General features: G+C 35.6%; 1 protein-coding gene across 4 annotated transcripts in view; it reads right to left on the bottom strand.

Moving 5' to 3' along the window:
• Positions 1-27,995, bottom strand: part of TPR (translocated promoter region, nuclear basket protein) — a 61,405-nt gene that overhangs the window by 4,380 nt on the left and 29,030 nt on the right. Inside the window, exons 28-48 of one of the 4 annotated variants that reach the window (XM_036271910.1) lie at positions 27,455-27,592; positions 27,227-27,358; positions 25,883-26,013; positions 24,210-24,420; positions 22,642-22,785; positions 21,855-22,053; positions 20,494-20,699; positions 19,980-20,041; positions 18,887-19,095; positions 17,300-17,572; positions 16,922-17,070; positions 15,753-15,836; positions 14,259-14,456; positions 13,018-13,149; positions 12,718-12,808; positions 5,855-6,036; positions 4,451-4,519; positions 4,251-4,345; positions 2,895-3,001; positions 1,058-1,165; positions 768-924 (exon numbers count right to left, since the gene is read on the bottom strand). In XM_036271910.1, coding sequence (XP_036127803.1) covers positions 768-924; positions 1,058-1,165; positions 2,895-3,001; positions 4,251-4,345; positions 4,451-4,519; positions 5,855-6,036; positions 12,718-12,808; positions 13,018-13,149; positions 14,259-14,456; positions 15,753-15,836; positions 16,922-17,070; positions 17,300-17,572; positions 18,887-19,095; positions 19,980-20,041; positions 20,494-20,699; positions 21,855-22,053; positions 22,642-22,785; positions 24,210-24,420; positions 25,883-26,013; positions 27,227-27,358; positions 27,455-27,592 — 3,077 coding nt within the window. Of the gene's footprint in view, positions 1-767; positions 925-1,057; positions 1,166-2,894; positions 3,002-4,250; positions 4,346-4,450; positions 4,520-5,854; positions 6,037-9,876; positions 9,906-12,717; positions 12,809-13,017; positions 13,150-14,258; positions 14,457-15,752; positions 15,837-16,921; positions 17,071-17,299; positions 17,573-18,886; positions 19,096-19,979; positions 20,042-20,493; positions 20,700-21,854; positions 22,054-22,641; positions 22,786-24,209; positions 24,421-25,882; positions 26,014-27,226; positions 27,359-27,454; positions 27,593-27,995 lie in introns of those variants that run through there. The other 3 variants (XM_036271911.1, XR_004960859.1, XM_036271912.1) reach the window with 3 other exon arrangements.

Below are 27,995 nucleotides of genomic sequence, written 5' to 3'. Positions count from 1 at the left end.
AGAAATGACATATGAAGCGACCTGCATACATGGTATGGAATTAATGGTAGTTTGGTATTGATAACCTCCTCAGAATTAAGTAGTGCTGTGTTAGGCATAATAAATAGACCTGTTTGTTTCCTCATATGCTAGAATTGGCCTATAATTACACCAAGAAAATACCATAAATAAAAGCTTTGAGCTCCACCTAGGAAATCAGTGTCTACTCCTACTAGCTATGCTTTTGACCCATGAAGGAGTCCAACTTATTTAGGTTTCACCTTGAAAGTTAAACGTCTCCAAGACCACTTTGTTTATAACAGATGTGTTACAAATGTAGTTAGGTCTTGAAAACTACTAGATAATTTCTAATTTGTATGAAGATTTAAATGCACATAAATAAAGGGTAAGTGAGGTTTACTTGAAAGCCCACTGCTAAATGGAAAGTTGAGCCATGTCCTAATTTTCACAGAAAGACTTCTTTCTTGGGGAAAGTTAAAGCAGCTACATTAATGGAAGGGTACCAGTGATTTTAAAGAAATACTTTGTTCTAGAATAAATATAAAATTTTAAGGGAGCTAACATTTATCTTCTGTAATAACAACTCCCAACTCCCCAATTATTATTATATGCAAAAATTAAGTCTTTCAAAATATATGGCTTGGTTGACTTTTGTAATAGGATGCTGTTGAAAAAACAGCTCAACAGATTGTTTCCTGGCTAAAGGAAAACAAATGAAAATGTCTGGCAAGTCTAAAGCAAGGAAATATTACAAAGTAAACATTTACCCTTCAGATTCTGCCTCTACAAATACTTCATCTCCATCATCACCTGTTGCTGTTTCATTGGTTGTGGATAAAGGGCCAGTCGATGTTGTCACCATTGGAACAGACTGAGAGGCATGTTCTGAAGCATCAGAGGTGGTACTCTCAGTAAATACATTCACTTCAAAATAAGACCAGAAAAGTAATGAACACTTTAACTTTGTGGTTTACCTAATTTTCAGCCAAAAGATGCCTCACAAGTTTCCATTTTACAAATAAAACATACACTCTACTAATCTGCCTTTGACACCTACCTGGAGCTGCTACTTGTAGAGGGGTAGTGGGAACACTTCGGCCACCTGACTCTTCTTCATGAGCTAGGAAGAGGGGTGTTTCATACATTCCCAAACCTAAAGACAATTCTGAATATTAATAGATAATTGAAATAAAGTGTCAAGATGCGAGACATCTGAAAGAAAGCATTAATCAGCAAAGATATACAACTCTGTTAAAATCCACAATTAGCCCTGGTTGGTATGGCTCTGTGGTTAGTGTCGGCCTGTGCACCGAAGTGTTGCTGGTCAATTTCCAGTCAAGGGCATGTACACCTGAGCTGCACATTTGATCCCTGTCTCTCTCCCTCACTTCCATTCTCTCCAAAACTCAATGGAAAAATGTACTCTGGGGAAGATTAACCAAAAAACAATACAAAACAAACAAACAAAAAAACACCCCACAATTAGCCCAGTAAGCAAACATCAATCCCTCATAAATGTAAATATAATTCAAACACATCCTTTAAGCTCCCTAACACAATATAAGTACCCTTAAAAAAAACAAAAAAAAAAAAAAAACAGCTAAAATGTTGTTCTTATACTTTTCAAATAAGTTAACTTTACTGAGTATCCAACTATGAACTAGGTAACTATGTTGAAATCTATGTATCACCCAAACTGCAAGGTATTATTAAGACCCTTTTTTGCTAACAAAACTAAATTTCAAAAAGGTTAACCAACTTTCCCAAAGTTACAAAGCTAGTAAGTGGTGGCATTCCAATTTAAGCTTAGAGAGAACTTCAAAGTCTAGAAATTGCTCTATAATACCAAGCCACGTACAAGTTTTAATTTTTTTTTTTACCCTCACTTGAGGACATTTTTCCATTTCTTTGTTCAGATAGTGTGGGAGGGAGAGAGAAGAAGAGAGAGAGAGAGAGAGAGAACATCAACGTGAAAGGGACACATCGAGTGGTTGTTACCTGCACGACCCAACCAGGGCCGGGGACAAACTGCAACCAAGGTACGTGCCCTTAGCGGGAACCGAACCCGGGTCTCTCTGGTCCGCAGGCCGACGCTCTGACTGTTGAGCCAAACCGGCCAGGGAACGAGTTTTAATTTATATGAAGTGAACTCACAATTCCATACTGGTAGAGGCATTCAGTGTTAGAACTAACATCCTAAACCATCAGGCATACTACATGACTTATATGAGGGCTGCAAATTAATCTTTTGTTTGGGGCTCATTATTCAAGTAATGTGAGTTCCCTATTCACTTATAAAATGCTGTAACAGCTTCTCAGAAACACAGTGGGCTATATGGGTATCAGATGAAGATTAAAAGGTAATTAATTCCAGAAATAGTATAACCAACTATTATTACTTAATTTAGGGGTCATTTTATGCTATATATTTTTAACATTTAATTTTCTTATTTTAATGTTAATGGAAAATATCTAACTAGTTTTATGCATTTAATTAAAAATGTTAACTGTTAAACCAAACAGAAAGTATGTTAAATTCCTTCTAAAAAACTTTAAAATGGCTGGTAGTAGTTATGTGTATTTACTGGTTCAAGAAATATTTCTGAATAGTTAGTACATGTATGATGCTATACTGGGATCCAGAAGAGATACAAATATAAAAGCTAGTCTCCATGTTCAAAGAACTCGGAACTTTGTTGAAAAGATAAGATTTATATATAAGGTAATATTTTCTAAGTAGTAAATGTATTATAGCTTTTCCCATAAATCAGCAAAGGAATTTTTTACATATCAACATATTTTATATGTGCTTACTTTAAAAAAATCACATCTAAATAGTTGATTACCAAATACACGCAAACCCAGGAGCCGCAAGCTTTCATGCAGCAGTTTACCTCCTTGCGAAGCCAGCTGGCCGAGATCAGAGTGACTGGAACTTGTTTGTGGCATGTCTTCAGGTGGCCCAAACCGAAATCTGGGAACGCCAGCAACCTGTGGGGAACTTAACAGACAAAAATAATTTAAAATGAAATTTAAAGTTACCCTGTTTAAACCACAACACTATAAAGAATACAGAAAGAATGAACATAAAATGGGAAGGAAATCAAGTGAAAATACAGTTGATAAAGGAATTCTTATTTATACAAACATTTTAAAAGTTTCAGTGGTCAAAGAATCTGGTAACATGAATAAAATTCATAATATATGTGATTTATACATACATGATTTATATATAAATAACTTTAATTTCTCCTGAACTATATGCCTCACATTACTTGACTCTGCTAGAAGTCTCTATGTATATATTAACATATACATTATATATTAAGCATATCTCTATGCATACATTAAACATACATATTTTCACATGGAAAACCTATAGCACAACGGTTAACACAGGTTCTAGAGCCAGACCGACTGGTTTAAAACCCAAAATGCCACTTGCCGGCGGACTGACCTCTGGCTAATTCATTAACATCTCTGTGCTTCTTTATCTATTAAAGAGCAACAATAACACTCGCTTAGCTATGAAGACTAAATAAACTGATTCATGGAAATGCTCAGTAAGTATAAGGTATTCTTTTCCATAACTCAATTCAATGTTGTCCCCATTAAGTCCTCTCAGATTCTTTCCTCCTAATTGTTGAAATAAATCACTTCTTCATTTGTGTTAATAAAGCCTACTGGTTATGCCTCTATTATCCTAGATTAAGATTACAGTTATTTGCTCATATGCTTAGCTTTACAATACTATCCACCATGATCACTATAATTATCAACACCATCACCAACACCTACAAAGCATTTTACTTTGTGCAAGGTAGTATTTTAAACATGTTTACATAAATTAATTTATATTTAATTCTCATAATTTACAATGTAGCACCTACTGTATCAATATTCCCATAAGTCATATGAGGATACTCAGGAACAGAGAACCTAAGTAATCTGATACAGCTAGTAAACAGCACAGCAAGGTTTCATACCCAGGTATTCTAACTCTAAAGTCTATGTTTTAACCATTGTTATACTGACTCTGAATTTCAAATTCCTGATGGAAGCAAGTGTTTCATTCACCTCTATATAATTTTCCCCAACACTACATCCTTAATCCTCCTACCCTACCTCTAAAACTCAGTTATAGAAAATAGAGGACTCAATGACTAATGAATCAATAAAATGTAAACAAATTAACAGGCACACTGGAAGAACTGGATCAGTCACAAAATGTTTCTCTTCCATTAACTTACTGAATTGCTTCAGCAAATCCATCGGTACGATGTGGCACCACGAGAGTTGGGGTACTTGGAACTGTTCTGTCTTCATCATCAAAAAAATGCTGCTGCTGAAACAAAAACAGAAAACAGAAACTGAACAGGCATGACAAGAATCGACTACACAAATATTTGCTGAACAAATAAACTGACTTTACAGGGGGGTAGGTACTTACCATGCTACCAATTCCTGGAGTCAACTGAAGCCCTCGTCCTACAGACTGTCTTCGAGTCATCTGAATTCTCTGTGTCAAGAAAGGAATCACCTTTGTTTTGAGGAATTATATAATGAAACAAACACTAAATAATCAATAGATGTAGCTTATTATGCTGGTAATAAAATAACCAAAATGTCAGCAGATGATGTAATAATCAAGATACTTTCTCAGGGAAAATTGCCACTAATCCTACACTAGAGAAATCAGTTTTAACCAGTGACAACTTTTTAATTATACAGACAATAATATTACCAACAGACAAAATGTTAACCAATATTTAAAACCAATCTTTGATCATATCTTATTTCTTTGTAACAAAATTTATTTATTAGTAAATATGCCTTTGGATCTTATGGTTTAATTATCCTTTAGAGTTCAAAGAGCAGTACTAACTACATATAAACCATTTCCCAATTTAGACAATTCTAAATTGATAGATTTGGTATATTTTGCGGGATCCATACACAATCCTTTAAGACTTAATATTTTTACATAATGTGGTTTTCTTCACCAATGGTATCTTAGTAGAATCTATACTTGAAAATGTTCCATACACTAAAGAGTTAAGACTCAAGCTAGATTATTAATCGAGCCTTTGTACTTTTCCTGTTTCTGCAAGAACTTCTGATTAAGAGATATCCAAAGAGTGCTACATGTAAAAGATCATACACACTTTCATTAATTTTAAAAGTGGGAATGAACATGTGTGATTACTAAAAAACGAGAAAAAATGTTTTGTTAAGCAGAACAGAAATTCCTTAAAAAAAAAAACATGTGCACCTTTGAGAAAGAAACCTTCAAAACAGACAGTGATCAGTTTTTAAAATACATTTACATTAATTAAAATCCAAGAAAATCTTTTTCCTTTTGTAACCTACAGAAACAGTTACCAGAGCCCTGGCCAGGTGCTGCTAGTGGTCAGAGCACCAGCCCAAGCACCCAAGGGCCTCGGGTTTGATTCCTGGTCAATGGCATGCACTTGGGTTGCAGGTTTGATCCTTGGCCCCAGGAAGCCATCAATTGATGTGTCTCTCTTACATCAATGTTTCTTTCTCTTTCTCTCCCTCCCCCTTCCACTCTTTCTGAGAAAAATCAATGGAAAAAAATATCATCGGGTAAGGATTAACAATAAAAAGAAACAGTGACCAGATTTTTATTTGCTACGACTATAATTCAACTTATACATATCATTTAGTCAGCCTTGCCTTTTCAAGGAAAAGAAATCAGATTCATTTCAGTTTAAAAAATTTACAAAAATAAGCCAAAAGGTTAAAAAGTTCATTTAATTTCTAAAAAAAAAAAAGTAACATCTAATATAATGGGAGAAAGTCCATTTTTCAGGATGACCACTACTTTTAATACCTGAACTGGTGGTCCCAACTCTTGAGGTGGGGCATGAATGGTCAGTCTTGGGGGAAGTGGGTGTGGTGGGCGTCTTGGTGACTGAGGTGCTCGAGGGGTCTGTCTTTCAGATGCTGACGATGGCTGTTCTCTAGAAATCTCCTGGGAAAAAGAGGACTCTGCAGTGCCTGTATTTCCTTCACCTACAGGAAAAGAGAAGCTTATTTTGAACTATTAGACTTATCACAAAATAACTTGGGACAATCCTTAGAAGCATGAATCTTGCCTCTAGGAATGTTCACCTCACTAGTATTTTCAGAAGGAAAGTAGTGAAGTATGGTGGACCCAGAGCTAATGGGTACACAAATATCAGTAGTATGGCTTTTAGGATGGTCCCTTAACTTCTTTGAGTCTATTTGGTTGATTAATGGAACAAATGTAACCTACAAGAAAAGTTTTTCTGAAGATTTCAAATAGTAAACACAAAGCACTTAGTCTAACACATGATTAAATAAACATTTAATAAATTTTGGCTCATATTATTAAAATGGGCAAATTACCTAAAGATCAGATCACTGTGGTATCAGTATTACACTCAAACAGGATGGAGAAGATTGAGAAAAAGCCTTAAAACGACAATCTTATATTTTGGTTTTCCTAAATTTTGAATTTGAGGGTCCTTCAGATGTTTGGGTCTTCTACCTACATGGTAGAAACAACTGAAGCTGTTCTTTACTTTGAAAGTTCAATAGGACATCACAGAGTTTAGTATTTTAAGTCAGGTCTAAGACAGAATCAAGCTCTAACAGTTAATAGCTTTATGACCTTGGTTAAGTCACTTGGCTTGTTTCTGCTTCTGTTTCTCAGAGTTTACGCTACCTGACAAGCTTATTGTGAGAATTAATTCAATACAAGCATACATGTTCAGAAAGAGCATTTTTATAACTATTGGCAATGTACATAATCTATCCACTAACTTAATTTTATCCAGAATACTAGGCCTATTTTCCTTGATTGTAAGAAAGAAAAAAAAAAACTCTCTTAAAAGTATTCAGTGAGCATCATGTTATATGCTTTGTATCTGGGAAAAGTAGCTATGAACACTTTCCTTCAAAAAACTTAATGTTTAAGAGATAATACCTAGAGATGCAACCACAGAATCAGCTCAAAATTGTCCTATGATAACAAGATAAAGAATCACTTTTCAGAGAAAACAGACCAAAGCCACAAGTCATGCAGTGAAGCATATGCAGAGGAGAGAACTTCGACCTCCAGATGGACCTGGAACCAAAGTCTCACCCCTCAACTGAAAAACCAGGACATAACCAAACTTGAGCACCAGAAACCTTTCAGATACCAAAACAATCTGTTGTCCAGGAAGATCTGGTGTTGCTGCCCCATTACAATAAATGGCCAAGTCTCAAGGTCCCCAATTACAACAGGCCCGCCAGTACTGTCCCCAAGACTCTTAAAAACCCTTAACCTAGGCCAGTAAGATGGATAAGAAGTACTATTAGGTCTCCCATTTTCTTGGTTGGCGTCTTCTCAATCAATAAACCTTTCCTTACTCCAAACTCTTAACGTTCTGAATTTTGGCCTTCGTAAGTGTAAGGGTGCACAAACTCTGGTTCTGGTAATAATTTGGCGAGCCAGCTAGGAGCTAATGAACATGGTAGCCCAACCCTGGAACAGCCACCAAGGCTTTCTGCCTTTGGGGACTCAAAAGGGATCTTCCCTGGCAGGCAGTGGTCAACCCAGCACACAGCTCATTCGGATAAGAAAACACCTTTGGACTTCAATCTACCGTTGGTTTGGTTCGGTGGTAAGCTGTTCCATTTTGGGGGTAAGTGTGCAGCCAGGAATACTTTCTTTTTTTGTCCCTCAGGACAAAGCTATCTGAGAGTAGGATCAGGATTGCTGGGCTCTACCCATTTGCGTCTTTGTTTTTGGTAGAACGTGGTAAGTTTGTTGTATCCATGTGTCTCTGCAAGCCAGTGGGCTTGATTTGGAAGTAAGGTAAGTCACCCTGGGATGTACAACCAGCAACTCCCTTCTCCTCCCTTTTCCCTTGGAATAAGCCACATTGTTTTGATTTGGAGTACTCTATTGGAAAGGGGAATAATTGTAGGACGTTTACCTGATTTCTGAACCGGTTCATTTGCGTTTATTTGGCCACTTGAATTTGAAATCTGTAATTTGTCTAGTTTTGAGATTTGGTTAGGAGAGTATTTAATTTATTACCTTGTTTGTGTGTTATCTGTGTATATTGATCTTGCTCTGTAAGTACTTGTTCATTGGCTTGGAAGTTAAGAAGTAATACTGGGTCTGAGGCTTCTTCCCCTCCCCCATCTTCGTCTCCAGACACACGGCAGCTGCCATGTGTGCTCAGGTCCAACCCCGCCATCTTCCTCCAGGGAAATCTACCACTTCGACTGTGGCATTCTGACGCCACTCTTTTTACCTCCTGAGCTTTTCAACCTTTTTGTGCACATTCACTTTCCATTTTCTGTTGTTTGTTGACAAGTCCATGTTAAGAGGCACACTTGAAGGAGAGGATCTCAGGTCTCTTGGAGACAACAGAATGCATTCTTTGACTGATAATAAATTAATTTTAAAATGGCTTTAAAAAAATTCTTACCGGATGCAAAGCTTGGTCATCTGAGCAAAATCTTAACTCAGGCCATCTATCAGAAACATCATTTGGATCCAGTTCTACCCCTGGGTTATTCACTGTACCTGGGCCATGAAAGTTAATGTTTTAAAATGAAAGCTATGAGATCTATCTACATTGATCTGTATGTTTATCAATACATGTGTGTCCTAAATATAGGATATTTCTACCCTGAATGCTACTTTGTATTAAATTGGCTTAAACAAACAAGTACTTTTATGAGGATTCTCAAAACATATAACAGACTAACCCAAATACTTTTCAGAATTACATAATCTAGGAAAATATATGATATTAAAGCTGGTTTTAAGTTGGTTTGGTTAAAGAGGCCTTATCAGAATTAAATAGTACTTTTATTCTATCTGTGTTAGTCAAATAAATAAGTTGATACAAAATTAGAGTTAGGTTTTCTCTCTGCTAAAAAAATACTACTGGTCTATTACCAATACTGTGAAAAAGTATTCTTTGTATCCATGTATTCTGCCTGGAGAGCAGATTCTGTGCTTTATCAAAATAATTTTGTGTTCTATTGTCTTAATCAGGTACTTGATTACTTAAGAACAATGAATCTCCTAAACAGTAAGAACTTAAGTTTTGCTATGTAAATGTCTGTATTCTTTTTCTTTCGGACTTTATGGAACTTTATGGCAAATCTGGAGAAGTCTCCAAAGAAAGACACACACCTTTACAACAAAGAAAAAATATCCATATTTTCATATTAGAGGCACTAAGAATAGATTATCTTCCAAAGTAAATTAATCACGTTATGTGAAAGCCACAGTATATTTTCCTAAAGACACAGTGAAATAGGGTGGTTACGGTTTCCGCCAGAGCTCCATTGAAGTCGGAAGTACTTGTCACTGTAGTGTTTGTATTTAAGGGTGTCTGCAAGTATTTTTCTTTAAATGGATAATTAAGTATTGCTTCATAATGACTTATGATTCTAATTTAGTCAAATGTCCAAATCTTTTGATATATTCTGACAAACTTCCCCAAATTTAAATTATAAATAGTCACAACTTGGGAATAAAAGATATTCAGGAGGGCCCCTGAAACATCTCAAAAGTATTTGTTTTTCTCTCCTTACAAAAGAGAAATATTAAACTAGGCTTACTTTGGTGTGCTGAAAATACATGGGAAACTTGTCAAATAAAAAATAACACTGAGCCTTTTTTATATTGTATTTGTTATAAACATTCCAGAAATATATTTGAAATCGAAATCTGAGATATCCTGACTTAAGATGTCTGTGATCAAAAGTTGAGGGCCACATAAAGCTACTGAACCTGAGTATCAAACTGTGGCACACGGAGATGAAGTCCATTCTGTTTTTGCAAAAGGACTCCTCATTGCCAGACTTTCGCCATCCTGATGTTCTTGTAACATGTCAACAATCTGTTTCTAAATAAGAGAAATTAAGCTGGGTAAGCAATGACTATAAATTAAATGATAGCTGGGGCTATGGGAAACCCAAGATGGCCACTTGGTTAACTAGGGTCCCTGGCATATTTTCATTTTTTGCATGCCTTCCTCCACCACGGTACATTTAAGCTCAACTTCATTCAACTGCCACTTAGTTTGGGTTATCAATATGTTCTTTCTTTTTGTGTGTAAGTAATCTGGATGAGTTGAAGCTTTCTCCTGCCACAAGGTGGATGCCCTTAAAATGGCAAGGAAACTATTAGAAAATGTTTCCCACTTGGGGTATACCTTCCATAATCTCTAGTGTTTGAGGCACTCACTTCACTGAGCAAACTATACGGATCTTGAGAGACAACCTTGCAAGTATCAGGAAAAACTGCATTCAAGCAGAACAAGTTCAATTTCATTGGACTGAATGAACTAATGAAAATGATTACAATTTTTGTGACTTTCTCATTTGAGATTGTTGACTTTTTAATCTTTGTTTTCCAGATAAAAGGAAACTTGTTTACCAATGACTTAGCAATTTGGTAAATTATATCCCTGTTAGCAGAACTGAAACATTTTTTTCCCCCTCCCTACTGGGTCCCTCCAAAATCTAGGAACTTCTAAGGAGTATTTTTATTTTCATGACAAAGTGATTATTTGCATAAGTTCGATAAGGTGCTGTTTTCTTTATAACAAAATACAATTGAAAACTGTCTTTTATTACCAGGGCTTTGATCAGCAAGTTTTGGGGTGCTAAGATTGACTTTGGAAGCCAATAAAAGACCCTTTGGGAAAACAGCCTCGTACCTTGTTTTACATGATTCACAGTACTTTTACCAGGTGAGAAACTAAGTTGCTTTTTTGAAAATCCAAAGAAAGAACCTCAGAATATGTTGGAGACATTGAGAAGAGAGGAATTCACCCAAATCTATAGGTACTGTAGAAGTCTGATAGCTTGGCTTCTTAGTCTCAAGAGGCTATTTAAAGTTCAATTTGAATATTCCTTAAGAAGATTCCAGCAAAGCAGATCTAAAGGTACCTGTGTGGTTAATTACTATTCTTGCTGGAATCACACAAATAGGTCAAGTTTATTGACACTAGACTTATTTTGCAGATAAATTAGTCTCAAGTTGGCTATTTTAGTAAAAATGAGGGTGATTTTAGAAAGAAAATTATGTTTTATAGGAACTAAAATATACCTCTGTGGATATTAGGTTCTAGTGCTCTCCATGGTCTTTTGAATTTTGTTTTCTACTTGTAAACTGAACTAGATCCTGAATCCTTATAGTGACTTGAAATCATTAAGAACTAAAACTGCCCTTTTGCTGAACCTTGCCAGTCCAGGGAGGTTCTGTGTTGTCACCCCGTTAACCATAGATGGTCAAGTTCGGTTCCAAGGTTCTCCAATTAAAATGGCTTACTAGTATTTACTGTGATCCTATTCCCTCAACTTAGTTCAGTGAGCAAGATGGATCTAAGGCACCATTAGGTCTCCTATCTCCTTTGTTGGCACTTTCTTGATCAATAAACCTTTCCTCACTCCAGATTCTGACATTTTGAATTTTGGCTATTCAAAGTGTCAGGCATATGAACTTGGGTTTCACCAACAAGGCAAAAAATTTCCCTCTTTATCTCAACTACACAAAGGATGTATCTTAAATCTACAAATGTTTTACAAAATGTGTATTACCCCAGTATCATTAATCTCTCCCTACCTCATCTCGCTTAAAAACTATTCTTCGTTATATGGTTTAATATTCACTAGTTTATTTTTCTCTTAAAAATTTAAAATGTAAAATTGCCCATCTTTACTTTCCTTAATTCAAACATATGCCTTGTACTTTAAAATACACAGAACTATTTGAAAACTCAGACACTGTTTTCCCATTAGTAAATATATAAGGTTTGTATTATATTACTATTAATGATTTTGGCTGAGTATTATCTGTAAAACCAGCTTATACCAGATGATTACCAATTATTTAAAACACATTTAGAGTCCTGGCCAGTTTGGCTCAGCGGTTGGAGTGTCAGCCTGCGGTCCAGAGAGACCCGGGTTCGGTTCCTGCTACGGGCACGTATTGTGGTTGCAGTTTGTCCCCGTGGTGCGGCTGGCAGCCGCACCTCAATGTGTCCCTTTCACATCGATGTTTGTCTCTCTCTCTTCCTCTCTCTCCCTCCTACTCTATCTGAACAAAAAATGGAAAAATGTCCTTGGGTGAGGATAAAAAAACAAAACTAAACAAAAAAAATAAAACATACTTAGAAATATTTCTAAAATACATTTTTTCTATGAATTTCATAATCCTTTACTGCCTACATCATCTCTCAATAGCCCTCCTTTCAAAGATTTAACAAAAAGCATGCTATATTGGTCAAAGTCTTTTATTCATTGGATAAGCAGACAATATTGCAAAGCTCCAATACCCACACTCTTGAAACATATAGCTTGATTAGACTGACCTCTTCTGGTTGTGAACTGCTGTTAGAAGTTCCTGATTTAATTTTTCCACTTAATAAGAATAGCAGCAATACATGACATTTATAATACTTTATAGATTTCAATGTGTTTTAACCTTACAGTAGTCCAATGAGGTAGAAAAGATAGTATAATGACTGCACTTTACAGATACAAATATAAATAGCAGACTTTATGAACAGAATAAAATGACAAAGCTAGAACAAGAGCCAATCTTTTGCTTGCCAATTTACTAAGTTTTATGACCTATTTGATAATTAAATGCAATTCTAATTTAGAAAATATTACCAAAATCTTCAATGAAAAAGAGACTAAAAATCTCACCACTATTTTGAGAATCAGCAGCTCTCTGATTACTTTCACCTCCACCCATACTTTCTTCTGTTTCTGTACCTGGATCAGTCCCATCACCACCCTAAAAACAAAATATAAACACTAAGTGCAAATAAAACAAATACAATTATCTTAAGAAATATTAACCGACTAAACAAAAGATGTAAAAACAAACCCAAAAGTATAAAAAGTTGTAGTGTTCTGAGAATAGAGGCCTTTTAATACCCTTGGAGAAGAGTACATTTTCCGAGGAAGCCCTTAAAATGGATGGTCAAAATCCTAGCCAGTCACCTCAGCATCGTCAGCTTCAGACCCGTCATTGCCGTCTGCACTCCCGGTGCCTTCATTACTGTCCTCACCCTCGTCTCCCATCCCTGGGTCATCTTCATCATCTTCATCTTCTTCCTCGTCTTCTTCATAATCCTGGCAAAAACATCCCGAAGTAGAAATAAAGATCTCGGACATGGCACACGTGGTCTGCACATCTCAATACTATGCTTAGAAATTTACGTGACACTCTGTTGATCAGGACACAGTTGTCCTGAAAGCTGTTATGGGATTAGCTCAGTGGTAGCAACTGTGATGTTTACCAGAAGTAGCACAATACAAATTCTGAATGCAGGCAGTTCAAAGATGAAAGCTCCAGGATGTCCACAAAGTGTCAAGTGGTCCACTTTAATTCTAAATTGAAAATGTGGCATTGAAGACTGATGAAAGTATACTACACTATGAGGTTGGGTTTTTTTTCTACACTATGAGGTTTTAAAACACATTGTTTGACTAATGAAAGAATCTAAAATGTGAAGCTGTCGATATAGGATTAATTCCCCAAGTAAAACACAAAGTTTCGCTTAAAATATGCTTCAATTATCATGATACCTCAATTTCTTTTGAAAAGGACTGTGGGGCTCCATGAGGAAAAAAAAAAAAAATCCTAGTTTCTTCTATTATATCCAGAAACTATAGATCTTACAATTAAATTCAGTCACTCATCAGTAAGATTTAAGATTAAGTTTAACTAATCTAACAAATCCTAAAGTGCTTAGTAATCATTTAAAAAACAAACTGGGCCCTGGCCAGTTTGGCTCAGCGGTTAGAGCATCGGCCTGCGGTCCGGAGAGACCCGGGTTCGGTTCCCGCTAAGGGCATGTACCTCGGTTGCAGTTTGTCCTCGGCCCTGGTTGGGTCATGTGGGTGGCAACCACTCGATGTGTCCCTTTCACGTCGATGTTTTTCTCTCTCTCTCTCCCCCTCCCACTCTATCTGAACAAAGTATCAAAAAATGTCCTCGGGTGAGGACTAAAAACAATAAAATAAAAAAATAAAAAACAAACTGGGGTGTTCCGTGACTTGTTCTATACTCAATTACACTATAAAATATTAATTTAGGAGCTAATCAGGATAAAAGAAAAACAAAGTAACTGACTTATACTGAGAATCAGAATTTATTGGTTGATGCATTAATAGTCCTAAGGATTTCAGTATTTCTTTCAGCAGTTTAAAAAAAATGGATGATTTCAAGCCAAATTTACCTCATGATCACCATCATTGTCATCATCATCCTCTTCTTCATCATCACTGTCAATTACAATGACATCATCCCCTTTGCCTTGACCATCTTGGGATGAAGTCGTTTGCTGATCTGACTGAAGGGCTCCAAGGTCTATTTGTAAAGATTGAGAGGTTTCTTCACTATCTTCCATCGGAGTATAATCTCCCTGCGTGACTCCCTTTAAAAATTAAAATAAAAATAAAGTCAAGTCGGCCTAAAACTATCAGTAAAATACCATAGATCCAAGTAAAGACTAAAGAACACATATGAACTACCAGCATTTTATTTTAATTTTAGTATGATTTAAACAAATCTTGCAATAAAACTAATATTCACATCTTATTATTTCAAAATTATTAAGCTCTTCAGATGATACTTGCTGAAAGATACATGAAAAATGTCACTGAGAGTGCTATCTTCACCCTAAAGGTTGTTTTTAGCCAAGGAAAACTGGAAAAATTAACTTACAAAATTAAGAAACTAAAATTTACTTACAATCTCTGGTTACTTATGATTAGCTTAACACAATTCCTTTATGTTGTACAGTTAAAATAATTTTAGAATAACTGATCCTGAAAATTTATTCAGACAGAAAGTATTGTTTCAAGCTTAAGAGGGTTACAGAAAACTAGACAGCCCAAGTACAAATCCCAGCTTCAAAGCTACGAGAACTTGGTTATGTGACCTGTCTGGGCATTGTTTTTTTTTTTTCACCTATAAAATAGGGTAGTTTTGAGGATTAAATTAGTTAACAAAGCAAATTTCTTAGAAACAACACTTGGCTTATAGTGATGAGTTCTGTGAACACCATTATATTACAAATTCACAATCTGTGGGGCAGAAGGCTTGAAGGAAAGAAAATAAAACTTTGAGTGCCTAAAATGTGATAGATATTATTTTAGAATACTAAAAATTATGTTATATTAGCCCAACAGATGAGAAAATTGGGGCCTAGAGCGAATTAATGACTTGCTTATTATATCACACAGCTTCTAAGTGGTCAAGTTAGGAATGGAACCTAGTGCTTTGTTACTTCAACTAGTGAGGTTATCTCTGGAGAGGCCTCAATGACTGTTCCAAAAAATGAAGAAAGTGCATAAATGCATTTCCTTTCATGTATTAATTTAATTCAGCACGGAAAGCAATAGAAGACCACCACATTGGGCACTATGGGTTAACAACTCAATCAGCACTCGTCCTTCCAAATAACTGAGTAGATAATCTTTACTCATGGCAACTCTTAGCATGGAAAATCTGTGCTAAGTATAAATAAAAACATTTCTTTAAAAAAGTTTAGAAGGCATTATACCAATTAGGAGTAAAAGAAAGCAGAAATTTCACTGGTAATGCTGATATTTCATCAGATGTAAAAGCAGCCAATTAAAAAAAAAAATCCAAATAATGATTCAGTTGTCAACGCTAGTTCCATTCATTAAAAGCAACAATCTGTTGCTTTAAATATGTTTTAACTTACTTCTCCAATGGAATCTTGAGAATCTTGGTTGTATACTTGAGTCTCTACTTCTCCATCAGTACTTTCTTCTGCCATAACTTCTTCCTGAATCACAATGGACAACAGTTAAGTCAAATCAGTTCATGAAATAATGCGTTACGCTAGTTTTCCCAATAAAATACAACTCATCAGTAATTTTATAAAACTGCATATCAGAAATGTTCATTTATACTTTTACTTATAAAAATATAATCAATTTCCTCTTGACTAACACAAAATAAGGCTTATGAGCATTAATTAAATACATACTAATGAAGTTAATTTAGTAGTCTCAATATTTGACAGTAAAACAATTCATTATAATTATCTTCAAAAAAAAGAAAAAGAATTAACCAGGCCAGTGTGACTCAGTGGACTGAGCATCATCCCATGGACTGGGAGGTCCAGGTTTGATTCCTGGTCAGGGCACATGCCAGGGTTTCAGGCTCAATCCCCGGTAGAGGGCATACAGGGGGTGGTCGATCAATCAATGTTTCTCTCTCTCTCTCCCCCATCCCTTCTCTCTAAAAAAATTAGTAAAAACAAATTTAAAAAAATTATAATTTTGGTCATCTGAGAAAAAGATAGCAGGTAACAGTTTAAAATGTGCATGAGACTATAAATTTCCTTATTCTTTGAATTAAACTGAAAGTGAATTCAACTTATGTTTCATAACTGTATATTTTTTTTTACCCTCATCCGAGGACATTTTTGCATTTATCTTCAGATAGATTAGGAGGGAAAGGGGGAGGAAGAGAGAGGGAGAAACATCTACGTGAAAGGGACACATCGAGTGGGTGCCTCCCACACAACCCAACCAGGGCCGGGGACAAACTGCAACCGAGGCACGTGCCCTTAGCGGGAACCAAACCAGGGTCTCTCTGGACTGCAGGCCGACGCTCTAACTGCTGAGCCAAACCGGCCAGGGCTCATAACAGTATTTTTAAAGTTGAAATGGGAACTATCTCATCAAAAATATGCAAAAGACTGGTGGCAACAGCAACAACACCTGAGCTTGTCAGTGGAAACTGCAGTAAGTTAAGAAAGTTTTATGGATTTAGGCCCCCAAAAGCCCATTCACCCAATAATGCTGTAACTGAGAGCATATCTTAACTCTATTGATAGAAAATAAACAGAAGACCTTTACACACCTCAGTTCCTACAGGTGTAACACTTTTCAACTTCTTTGGAAGAGGCATTTCCACTGTATCATCAGAAACCTGGTCTGATGCTTCTATGGTGCTATCTTCTTCCTCTTCACGTGTACGCTTCGGCAGAGAAGAACTTGGGGTAGCTGAAACTTGAAATGACATAATTTAAATCTTGAATTAGAACATTATAATAAACTCAATTTAGACAAAGTTGGTTTAAAAAACTAAACATAAAATAAAATATTAAGAATACATTCAGCCATTCTAATACCTGGTAGAAAACAAGTATGTACAAAGAATACACTCACGATAAGTATTATATCCAAGAAACTACAAATGCACAGGCCTACTACAACTTCATTTTAAAATTAATCTTACCAGTGCCAAATACTGCTGTGGAAGTAGATGGTCGCTCAACTGGTGAACTCTGAACCACCTCTACTATGTTTGGGGACAGCTCCTGATTTGCAGGCTCAATCTGAGGATGACTCTGTTGAGTGGGTTGCACAAAAGCCGTAGCCTGTGTTTGCTGTTGAACAGTTAAAATGGACTGAGGAATAGAAGGCTGGACATTAGGACTAGTAGAACGAACAGATCCACTTGTGCTTCCAAAAACTGGAACATGTTCCACAGGCCCTTCAGATTGCATAGCTGAAAAGTAATTATAACATTTAATATGTTAAGTTTTCTATTCTTATCAAAGCTGGGATTGTCCTCCATATTCTGTGTTATAGGTAACATTTTATATAGTTATTTGTGTATATATATATATATCTCTCTTCTACCATTCAGTATACAAAAAAAAAAGGGTAAAGGTAATGTATTATGCATTTTTGTATTGCCTATGTGACTGATGAGGTAGCTGAATTAAGTATGTGAAACTGTTTTCAATCTATTATTTTATTTAAAGTATATAAAATTATATGAAATTTAGAAGCTCAGAGTCAAATATAAACTTTTATTAAGCATAATTTTTTCACTGATATAAGTGACCAATAAGTTTAATTGGTAATACATCTAAAAAATTCATTGTACTGAAATATACCGGTAGCTGAAATATTCTGTACTTTTACAGTATGTACACATATATTTCTAAATGCTTGAAAAATGTATGGAATTATAACACTTGTTAAGACAAGGAACTAAGACAGCTGCATTTAGTGAAGTTTTACTAAACACCTACCTATCTGGGGCGGTGGATGAAAGGATTAAATAATGAAAGTTCTTACCCTTTAGGAACTCAAGCTAGTGGAGTATAAAGGCATGTATTTAAATGAACTGTAACTGCTGTAGTGAGTAAGAAAGTGCCATGAAAACAAAGTGGAGAAAGCAATTAAGAGATCAGACAATTTCAATGAAAAAGTGATGCTTGGGTTCAAGCACTGACTTAGTAGGTTTCCCAAAGTGGATTTCATATAATCTTTCTTGGCCATTAAAAGTGAAAATCTGCCCTGTCCTGTGTGGCTCAGTTGGTTGTTTGACTGTTATCCCATGCACCAAGAGGTCGCTGGTTCCATCCCCAGTTAGGGCACATGCCCAGGTTGTGGACTCAATCCCCAGTAGGGAGCATGTAGGAGGCAGCCAATCGATGTTTCTCTTTCTCTCTTTCTTCCCCCTTTCCCTTCCTCACTCTAAGGTTAATAAAAACATATTTTTAAAAAATTGCTTAAAAAAATAAATGTCAACTTTGGTCCTGAAAAAACATGCCATATACTTATAGGGGTAACATTTCCCCTTTCTTTAGTTAAAAACACAACAAAGCAAGAAGGAAGGGAGGGAGGAAATTTGCTGCATTAACGAGTATCCTGGGAGGTATTTAACTGAAAATATTAACTGCCCACCTTCATTATCATGTCTGATGTTAGCTTTAGTGGCAGCTTCATTTATCCTTGAAACTTTTGTCATTCTCTCATAATAAATCTAAATAAGCAGCCAGTCCACTCATATCTGTTTTATTTTACTTACCTTCTTGTGATTCCACTTGTGTAGTGGGCATCACTGTAGCTGTAGGGGTAGTAGTAGGGTTTGTGACAGTTGCAGGTGTAACCATTGGGCGGATACTAGCCCTGGGTGTTGACTTATTTCCAGCCATAGCTGCAGCTGTCACTTTACTTGGAGTAGACACAACAGGAGTTGGCTTGATATTAGCTGTTGGTGGGTCTGATGTGCTGGCACTTATAGAAGGAAAAATACAAGAATGATTGAATTACTATAAATATTCTTTATGAAGGACATATACTCTATGAAAGGCAAAATGCAAATATTTCCTGAAATGAGTGTTCAACAAGTATGATTTTTTTTTTTATCCTCACCTGAGGACATTTTTCCATTTTTTGTTCAGATAGAGTGGGAGGGAGAGAGAGGAAGAGAGAGAGAGAGAGAGAGAAACATCGACGTGAAAGGGACACATCAAGTGGCTGCCACCCACACAACCCAACCAGGGCAGGGGACAAACTGCAACCGAGGTACGTGCCCCTAGCGGGAACTGAACCCTGGTCTCTCTGGACTGCAGGCTGATGCTCTAACCACTGAGCAAAACTGGCCAGGGCAACAAGTATGATCTTAATATGCATTCAGACCTTACTAATTCTGTTTTTCCTAACATTGCTTCAGGTAGACTTTTGGCAGATTAAAAAACAAAACAAAAACAAAATTAATGAGACAGTAATTATAGTTCTCTATTTTTTGTTCACTAAATATTTCAAAATTCTTATTGAAGAGGTTTTGAATTTAATCATTAAAATCTGTGCAGGAAAGATTCTGTAGTGGTGCATCCTGACAATGTGAAATGTATGCAACTGTTGATCACTTTACCTAAGTCTCAGCCCCGCCTCTTATATTTGTAACCTTAACATCACAGAGAAAATCGGTAGCTTATCTTAGATGTCAATCACAAACCAAAAGATGAAAGATGTTTTCTTTGTCACAAAACTCTACCTGATGGGGCATATTTTGTAATCGAGTAGATTTTAGATTTGTTTTTCTCCCTGCAAAATCACTAGATCTTCCCTGATTTTTAAAAGAAAAGCAGATAGACTATAAAAGAACTAAAACTCACATTCCTCTTTCACCAGAAGCTGGAGTTGTTTTCAGCGTGATCTGTCTCTGCTGTTCTGGGACCTATAATAAAAAGAAAACTGGATTATTGCGCCTATCCCACAAGATTCCACTAAGAAAAATGCCATTAAAATATTTTACTTTTTTAAAAAAATCCTCACCCGAGATATTTTGTCAAATATCTTCAGATAGAGTGGGAGTGAGGGTGGGGGTGGGAGAGAGAGAGAAACATATCGACTGGTTGCCTCCTGCACGACCCCAACCAAGGCCGGGGACGAACCGCGACTAAGGTACTGTACATGCCCTTGGCCGGAATCGAACCCGCAACTCTTTGGTTTGTGGGCTGATGCTCTAACCACTGAGAAAATTGGCCAGGGCAACATTTTACTTTTTAAAATTCTCTTTGTATTCTTGGGTTAGCCAAAACTCACTTTGATAAAGGCTCCTCAATCACCAGACAGCTTCAAGTAAAATATACAAAAAGATTTGTCATTTAAACAGAATTAGCTAATCACCTTATTAGTAGGTTCTTGAGGCTCATCTCTCTGCTCAAGGTGTCTCTCTTGATGCTCCCTGAGTTCTCTCTCTAAGCGACTAATTCGACCTTCATATTGGGACTTAAGAGCAGTCATACGAACATCTAATTCATCTTTCTGCTGATCCAAGGCCCCATTCCTTTGTTTAAGCTCCTCATTTTCTTTAGTCAGCTGATCTTTTACACCTAAAGAAGTAATGGTGATTCTATTAATAGTATAATCAAACAATGAAAATAAAAAATAGTTATGTGCTTAATACTTAAAGGTCATATCAGATTCTATTCCTGACCTTTTACATTTACAGTAAGTCTGATACACTATACATCTCAATAGGCAAAGTTCTAAACATATCTGTTTATTACTCCAGTATAAAATATACTTATTCCAACATAAATAACATGAAATGTTTCCAAAAAAAGACCTCAAAAAGATAAAGTATCTACCATAAACTACAGCCAGCAAAAGTCCTTTTATATAGCCTTTAATATTTCAATGTATTATTTCATATAATCTATTGTACATGCCAAAAACAATTAAGTAACTTTATTTTTTTAACCTTATTTGTTGCTGGGACACTATCTTAGAGATTCATTAAGAAAACTACTCATAATAAAAGCCAACTAATTTGGCATTTTATCTACCTACTATGCAGACTGGCAAGCAAGGTACAGTAAGGCCCCATGTGTTACAACACAGGGCTCCTCCAAACTTGACATATTTTCCCTGAAGGGGTAGGCTAGAGGGGCCTTCAGTGAAGTGAGGCACAGAAAAGCCCTGGGCTGGTAAGATCCAATGCTGTCTAGAAGTTTACAGAAGGTCTCTGGACAGTACACTGTGGATCCAAAGAATCTCCATCAAAAGGTTGTAATGGCCAGGCCGGTGTGGCTCAGTGAATTGAGCATCGTCCCTAGGACTGAGAGGTCCCAGTTCGATCCCCGGCCAGGGCACATGCCTGGGTTGCAGGCTCAATCCCCAGTAGCGGAGTGTGCAGGAGGCAGCTGATCGAAGTTTCTCTCTCACATCAATTCTCTCTCTCCCTAAAAAAAATCAATGAAAATATATTTTTTTAAAAAAGGTTGTAATTAGTTATACACTAAAGCAGAAAGATAGCAGTACTCCCTATCTATTCATTACTAGTTAACAAGAAACACTTCACATATCAAGGACATCCTTAACACTTGAAAATTAAGATTGCTCTTATTTTTTATCTAATTAAATAAACCTAATATTTAAAACATACAGAAATCACTTTATGGTATTTACATGTTTTTACCTAATTTAAGCCCATATCATTTAACTTTCACTATCAAGTTTACACTTAAAAGTATACAGAAATTTACCAGCTAAATGTGCAATTTTTGATTTTGCTGCTACAATAGCCTTTCTTGTCTTTTCTTCCTTTTCAGTGATCTGTTGTCGGAGCTGCTCTTCCTGTGTGGTTCTATCTTGAAGGTCCTGACGGAGTCGTGCAAGTTCGGACTGAAGCTGCACAGTCTGTTCCTGGAGATTTCTTCCTTCCGTCTCTTTTTCAGACAATGTCTTTTAAAAGAAAACAAAGTATTTACTATGTAGGGCAATCAAATCAATATAAACTGCATGCCCTACAGACTTAAAATGTAAAATACTATTTTGCTTATGTAGATTAAATGGAAGTATAAACATAAAATGCTGGTCAAATCAAGTAAGTGAACACTTGAAGATAATTAGATACTACTTTCATAAATGAGTTATTCAAAGTAAAAAGGATAAAATATATACATTTCCCTACAAAAAGAGAAACTGTTAGTTTAACATATATTTCTCTAAAAAAATTATTTTTCTTTGATTTTTATAGAGAGAGTAAGGGAGAAGGAGAGAGAGAAACATCGATGACAGAACATTGACTGACTGCCTCCTGCATGCCCCGCACTGGGGATCTGGCCCACAGCCTGGCATGTGTCCTGACCGGGAATCAAACCAGCGACCTCTTGGTGCATGGGTCGACGTGTAACCACTGAGCCACAAGGGCCAGGCCATATATTAATTTTTTTTAAATTCTTTTTTATAACTAATATTCCATTTTATTCCTTTAGGTATTTAAGAAGAAAAGAGTTTGAACATACACCTTTCACTATTTCACACTCATACCTTCTGCAGATTCTCTACTTGACTCTCCAGTGATTTTGACTTTGTTTCAGCTTGGTTAAGGGTTTCCTTGAGCTCCTGCATTTCCTGGATTGAGACATGCGCTTCCTGATGGTCTCCGGAAGACTGCGCTGAGGCCTCCATGACCTAACATAACAAATAATAGTAATACACTCCACTGCCACGTTTATATTCAATAATCCCACTTCTCCAGTTTACCTAAGAAAATATCATAATTGTGCAAAGAAATGTAAAGGTATTCATAAATGAATTTTCTATTTAAAAATTTTTTTTCTTTCTTGACATGAGAGGAAAGGAGAGGAGAAAGAGATAGAAACATCGATGAGAGAGAACATCGACTGGCCGCCTCCTGCATGCCCACTGGAGATCAGACCCACAACACGGGCATGTGCCCTGACCGGGAATTGAACTGGTGACCTCTTGGTGCGTGGGATGGTGCTCAACCACTGAGCCACACCTGTTGGGCCATAAATACATTTTCTATGGAACAACTTTAATGTCCAAAATTAAGTTATTAAATAGGTGTTTTCCATAAAACTGAATATTAACCAGCCAATCAAAATGATGATGCATTAACATAAAATTGCTTGGAATGACAAATTCCTCACAAATAAAGAGCATACTAAAAGTGGTTAGCACTGAGTGGTAAAAATTTTGTTTTTGTTAGATATTTCTGATCAATCGTGCAAAATATATCTTTATGTTTGGGAATTAAAAACAAACTGCAGATTCAAAATATAACAAGGATGTAGAAATCTTTTAAATAGGTGGTTAACATACACAGCCCACCCTGGCCGGCGTGGCTCAGTTGGTTGGAGCACTGTCTTGTACACTCAAAGGCCGCAGTTTGGATTCTTGGTCAGGGCACACCCAGGTTGAGGGCCCCATCCCCAGCTGGGGTGTGAATGTGCGTACAGGAGGTGAGCAATCAATGTCTCTCTCATATCAATGCTTCTTTCTCTCTCTTCTTCCCGCTCTCTCTAAAATAAATATATCCTCAGGTGAGAGAAAAACAATTTAAATAAATAAAACTAAAACACAGCTTAATTAAAAAACTATAGTTTTTTGATATACACAATTTTAGTCAGCAGTGAGTTACGAGAACATAGTTCTTTTGGCACATATTAAAGAGCTAATTTATAAATAACTATCAATAAATTAGCTTATACTCAAGTTTAGACTCTAAAAACCAATAATCAAAATTATGAAGATAAAATTTTTATGTTAATCTTGATATATAAAATTGTGTGTATGCCTGGGTGGTATGGCTCAGTGGATTGAGCATGGTCCCATGGACTGAAAGGCCCCGGTTCGATTCCCAGTCAGGGCACATGCCCAGGTTGTGGGCTTCATTTCCAGTAGGGGGGTGTGCAGGAGGCAACCAATTGATGTTTCTATCGCTCTCTCCCTTAAAAAAAAAAAAATCAATGAGAACATAAATATAAATAAAATTGTGTATAAACTGTGTAGATCAAAATTGTGTATGTCAAGATATTATATATATGTGTATATATATATATATATAAAATAAGGAAATCACTTCAAAATACCTTATCCTGTTGTGCTCTGAGTTCCTCATATTGAGTCTTGTACCTACGTCCAATTTTCTTGACTTGAGTAATAGTTTTGACCTTTTCTTGGATATCAAGTATTTTGGCATCTAAGTCCTTCTGGATACCTTCCTTTTCAGTTCTTACTTTATTTAAATCTTCCTTTAGACTCTGGATTAAGTTCTGATTGTTAGTCAAAGATGCATTTGATCTAAACAAAAAAATCAAAGACTAAGTATATGAGACTCTCAAGTTTTAAAATCCTTTCATTTACATTTTGTGTTGCTTTAATAAGATTTTTATTTAAAAATCCTAAAATAACCCACACAAACTTCAAAAGATAATCCCTTAACTTATGAATCTGTGGTCCTTTATTAAGATTCTATTTGTGCCCTGGCCAGTTTTGCTCAGTGGTTAGAGCGTTGGCCCGCAAACCAAAGAGTCCCAGGTTCAATTCCAGTCAAGGGCATGTACCTCGGTTGCAGTTCGATCCCCAGCCCTGGTTGGTGTCATGCAGGAGGCAAACCAATCAATCGACGTGTCTCTCTAACATCAATGTTTCTCTCTCTCCCTCTCTCCCTCCCACTCTACCTGAAAAAAAAAAAAAATCAATGGAAATATATCCTGAGGATTAAAAAAAAGATCTTATTTGCTTATTACATAGGCGTACATGCCCAAGTTAGAAATGAGAAAAATCAAGTTACAAGTAGTCAAGTAACATTCAATTTTACAAAGTAATCAAGTGTTGGTACACAGATTTTAATTCACATCTACTTGATAGCAAAACTACACCACACTTGATCAGGTGTTGAGTACATATGTTATGTTTTGTAGACCACATTCAGTCTTTGTCACATTCTTCCTTTTAAAAGATATTTTAAAATGTAAAAATCATTCTTACCTTATAGGCTGCACAAAACAGGCCTGTAGGTTATAGTTTGCCAAACCCTGTACTTTATCATAAACTTAACTTAAATCAGATGACCCTGAATTAAGAGTATGGGGTTTAACAACTACTAACTCTGCAATCTCAGGTACCTTTCTGAATTTTAGCTTTCTCATTGTTAAAATTAAGTAGTATTATTGTAGAAGAAATAAAATGCTAGACTACTGTTATAACATAGGTAAAAAAATATATGTGACAAAAATTTGTAAGCTGTCAAGTATTGCATAAATACAGATTATGACATGGACAACCGATATTAAATCTTTAGAAAAGTAAACCAGAAACATTAATTTTAATATTCAACTTATCTTTAAAAGGATAATATAAGTTCATTTAAAAAATTTTAACTTAAATAGTTCCTGTAGTAAAATCTTTCAAAATAGGTTCATAAATACATTCTAATAAAAAAAAAAACCCAAAAATCCTATTTGCAAAATTTGATCGTTTAGGAAATAAACACATTTAGACTCATACCTAATCTAATTTTACAGTCATAAAATATAGAGAAATAATTCGTATATGAAGGCATAAAATAAATTACTGCTTACTTGGCTCCTTAAAGTAAAACAGGGAAAGTCACATGTAAGTGCTTCTGCACTTTCCACTCTTTCTAAAATCAGGAAGCACTTGGCAGGGGGGGGGGGGGGGGGGGTGTCTTTCAAAGGGTAGAAATACACTTCTTTGAGAGTTCATGTATAGTATACAATTTATGGTTTCTTCCTTATACCTTGCGATCTCAGCTTTAAGTCTCCCAATTTCTTCAGTTAACTGTTGAATACGCTTAGTATGAACTTCCTTTTCAGAAAGGAGCTTCCGATACTCTTCTGTATCTGGATCTTTCTGTTGATTTATTAGATGCTAAAATAGCAAAAATTCATAACATGGTTTTATAGGTTTTATCAAACCAATGTGCTATAAAATAGCAGGATACCTAATTATGTTTACGTTAGGTATCTTGCATGCACAGTAATAAAACACCAAACTACAAAATAATTAAGATCAAAGCTTTAGTTTATTTAGCTAAAAAGTCTAGCCAAAATGGAAAGGGAAAATAAAGTAAATATCATTAACTATTCATTATACAGGGTGGGGCAAAAGTAGGTTTACAGTTGTGAGTATGTGAAGCACTTTATTCTTGCACTATTTATTAATTATTGTACTAATTTCCATAGAAAAAACTGTGAATCTACTTTTGCCTTACTCTGGATTTCAGTTGCAAATAAAATTTCAGAATAGTTACAAAGAAGCCAAATAAGAGATCCAATAACCTATAAGCTTTTAATATTAAACACTTATTTCATTAAAGAAACATTGACAAGAAAAAACATGTTTCTAATACATTATGATCTAGAAAAAATAAAACATAAATACAACTAATTAAACAGGGCACAGGGCAGCACAATTTAGTAGAAATATATGTAGATTTGAGTAGATCACCCTCCTTTCTTGAACTTTCAGAATGCTTGTGTGTTTACAAGAAAAAGATTAAATAGACTCTTAAATTCTATAGTCCCATCCAGATAACAATGATTACCATTCTAGAGCATTTTCTAGGTTCCGGATGATGGGTGAACTGCTGCTGTACATTTGTTATTTAAATTTTGTAACATGAAAAGTGGTATTAATGTCCTCATTTTTACAAATGAACTGGCTCAGATTCAGAAACCTGAAAAATCACATAACTAGTACGTGGCAAGGCAGACTTTCAACCTTTTGTTTGAAGCTAGAGCTGGAGTTTCTAACTGTACTACGTGATTGGTTTTGTCCCCCAGTGAACAAATCTTCTTAAAATGCTTCAGCAAACTAGATAAATCCATTTTTTTCATGTACAAAAGCATTTCAGAGATCAAGTGAAACCCTAAATTTGGAATTAAAAGACATAAATTATCCATTTTTACAAAATAAGTAAAATATAACCAAAAGTTTCAAAAACTGAGTTGTTTGCATATGTGATATATTAAACTCACTGTTATAACTTTCACTAGTTCTTCAAATAATTTATTCCCTTAAAATTTACCCTATTTTACAAAATAAACATGTTTCCATGTTTTGGAATGGGTTTGTTATTTACCTGGTTACGTGCTTTCCAACGTTTGACATCTTCTTCTAATAACTTCTTCTCTGCTTGTAACATACCGCTTTTCTCACTTAGCTCAGCATTTGCTTCTTGTAAAGGTAAAATATCTAACTCCAGTTTCCTCACCTGAAAATAATGCCAATTTGTTTTTAACAAATGATGTAAATATTCATAATATAATAAATATAACATGCCTCTGATCTTGATCAGTAAGTTACAAACCTTTGCTTGCATCTGCTGTAGATCCTGTTCTAGCCTTTCCTTTTCTTCTCTTAGCATCTTATTAGTCTCCATAACTACATTCATTGTTTCTGTTTTCTTCATCAGTTCTTCATGCTGGGCCATTGTTTTTGCAGTTACCTAAAGATTTCAAACACATGCATATATCATCAACATCTAACAACAGGTGAAGACTTATGTTTTCCTACCAATTCTAACCTTCCCTACAAAAAATGAGTTTAATTGTTAACTTCTAAAACAAAAAAATTTTCAAGTTTTACATGTTTATTTTTGTTATGCATGATAATTACAGAGTTTAAACAAATGCAAGACTACAAACCCTACCAACAAATAATCCACTTTACCCTTAGCTAAAAACAGCAATCCAAATCTCTTTCTATATCTATTCTTTTTCTTGTGTAATTTATTAATAGTTCTAAAATAATGTTATTTTGGTCCTTCTTCCCCCTTGTTCAGAAATTCTTTTCATTTTCATCACTTTGGTTTGAGCACTCTGAGTATCTGTTTAACTGTGAAGAACTTT

The sequence above is a fragment of the Molossus molossus genome, unplaced genomic scaffold, assembly GCF_014108415.1.
Source record: "Molossus molossus isolate mMolMol1 unplaced genomic scaffold, mMolMol1.p scaffold_m16_p_20, whole genome shotgun sequence".
Lineage (NCBI taxonomy): Eukaryota > Metazoa > Chordata > Mammalia > Chiroptera > Molossidae > Molossus > Molossus molossus.
Note: the sequence above shows the minus strand (reverse complement) of the source record. Positions and strands in the feature narration are given on the sequence as shown.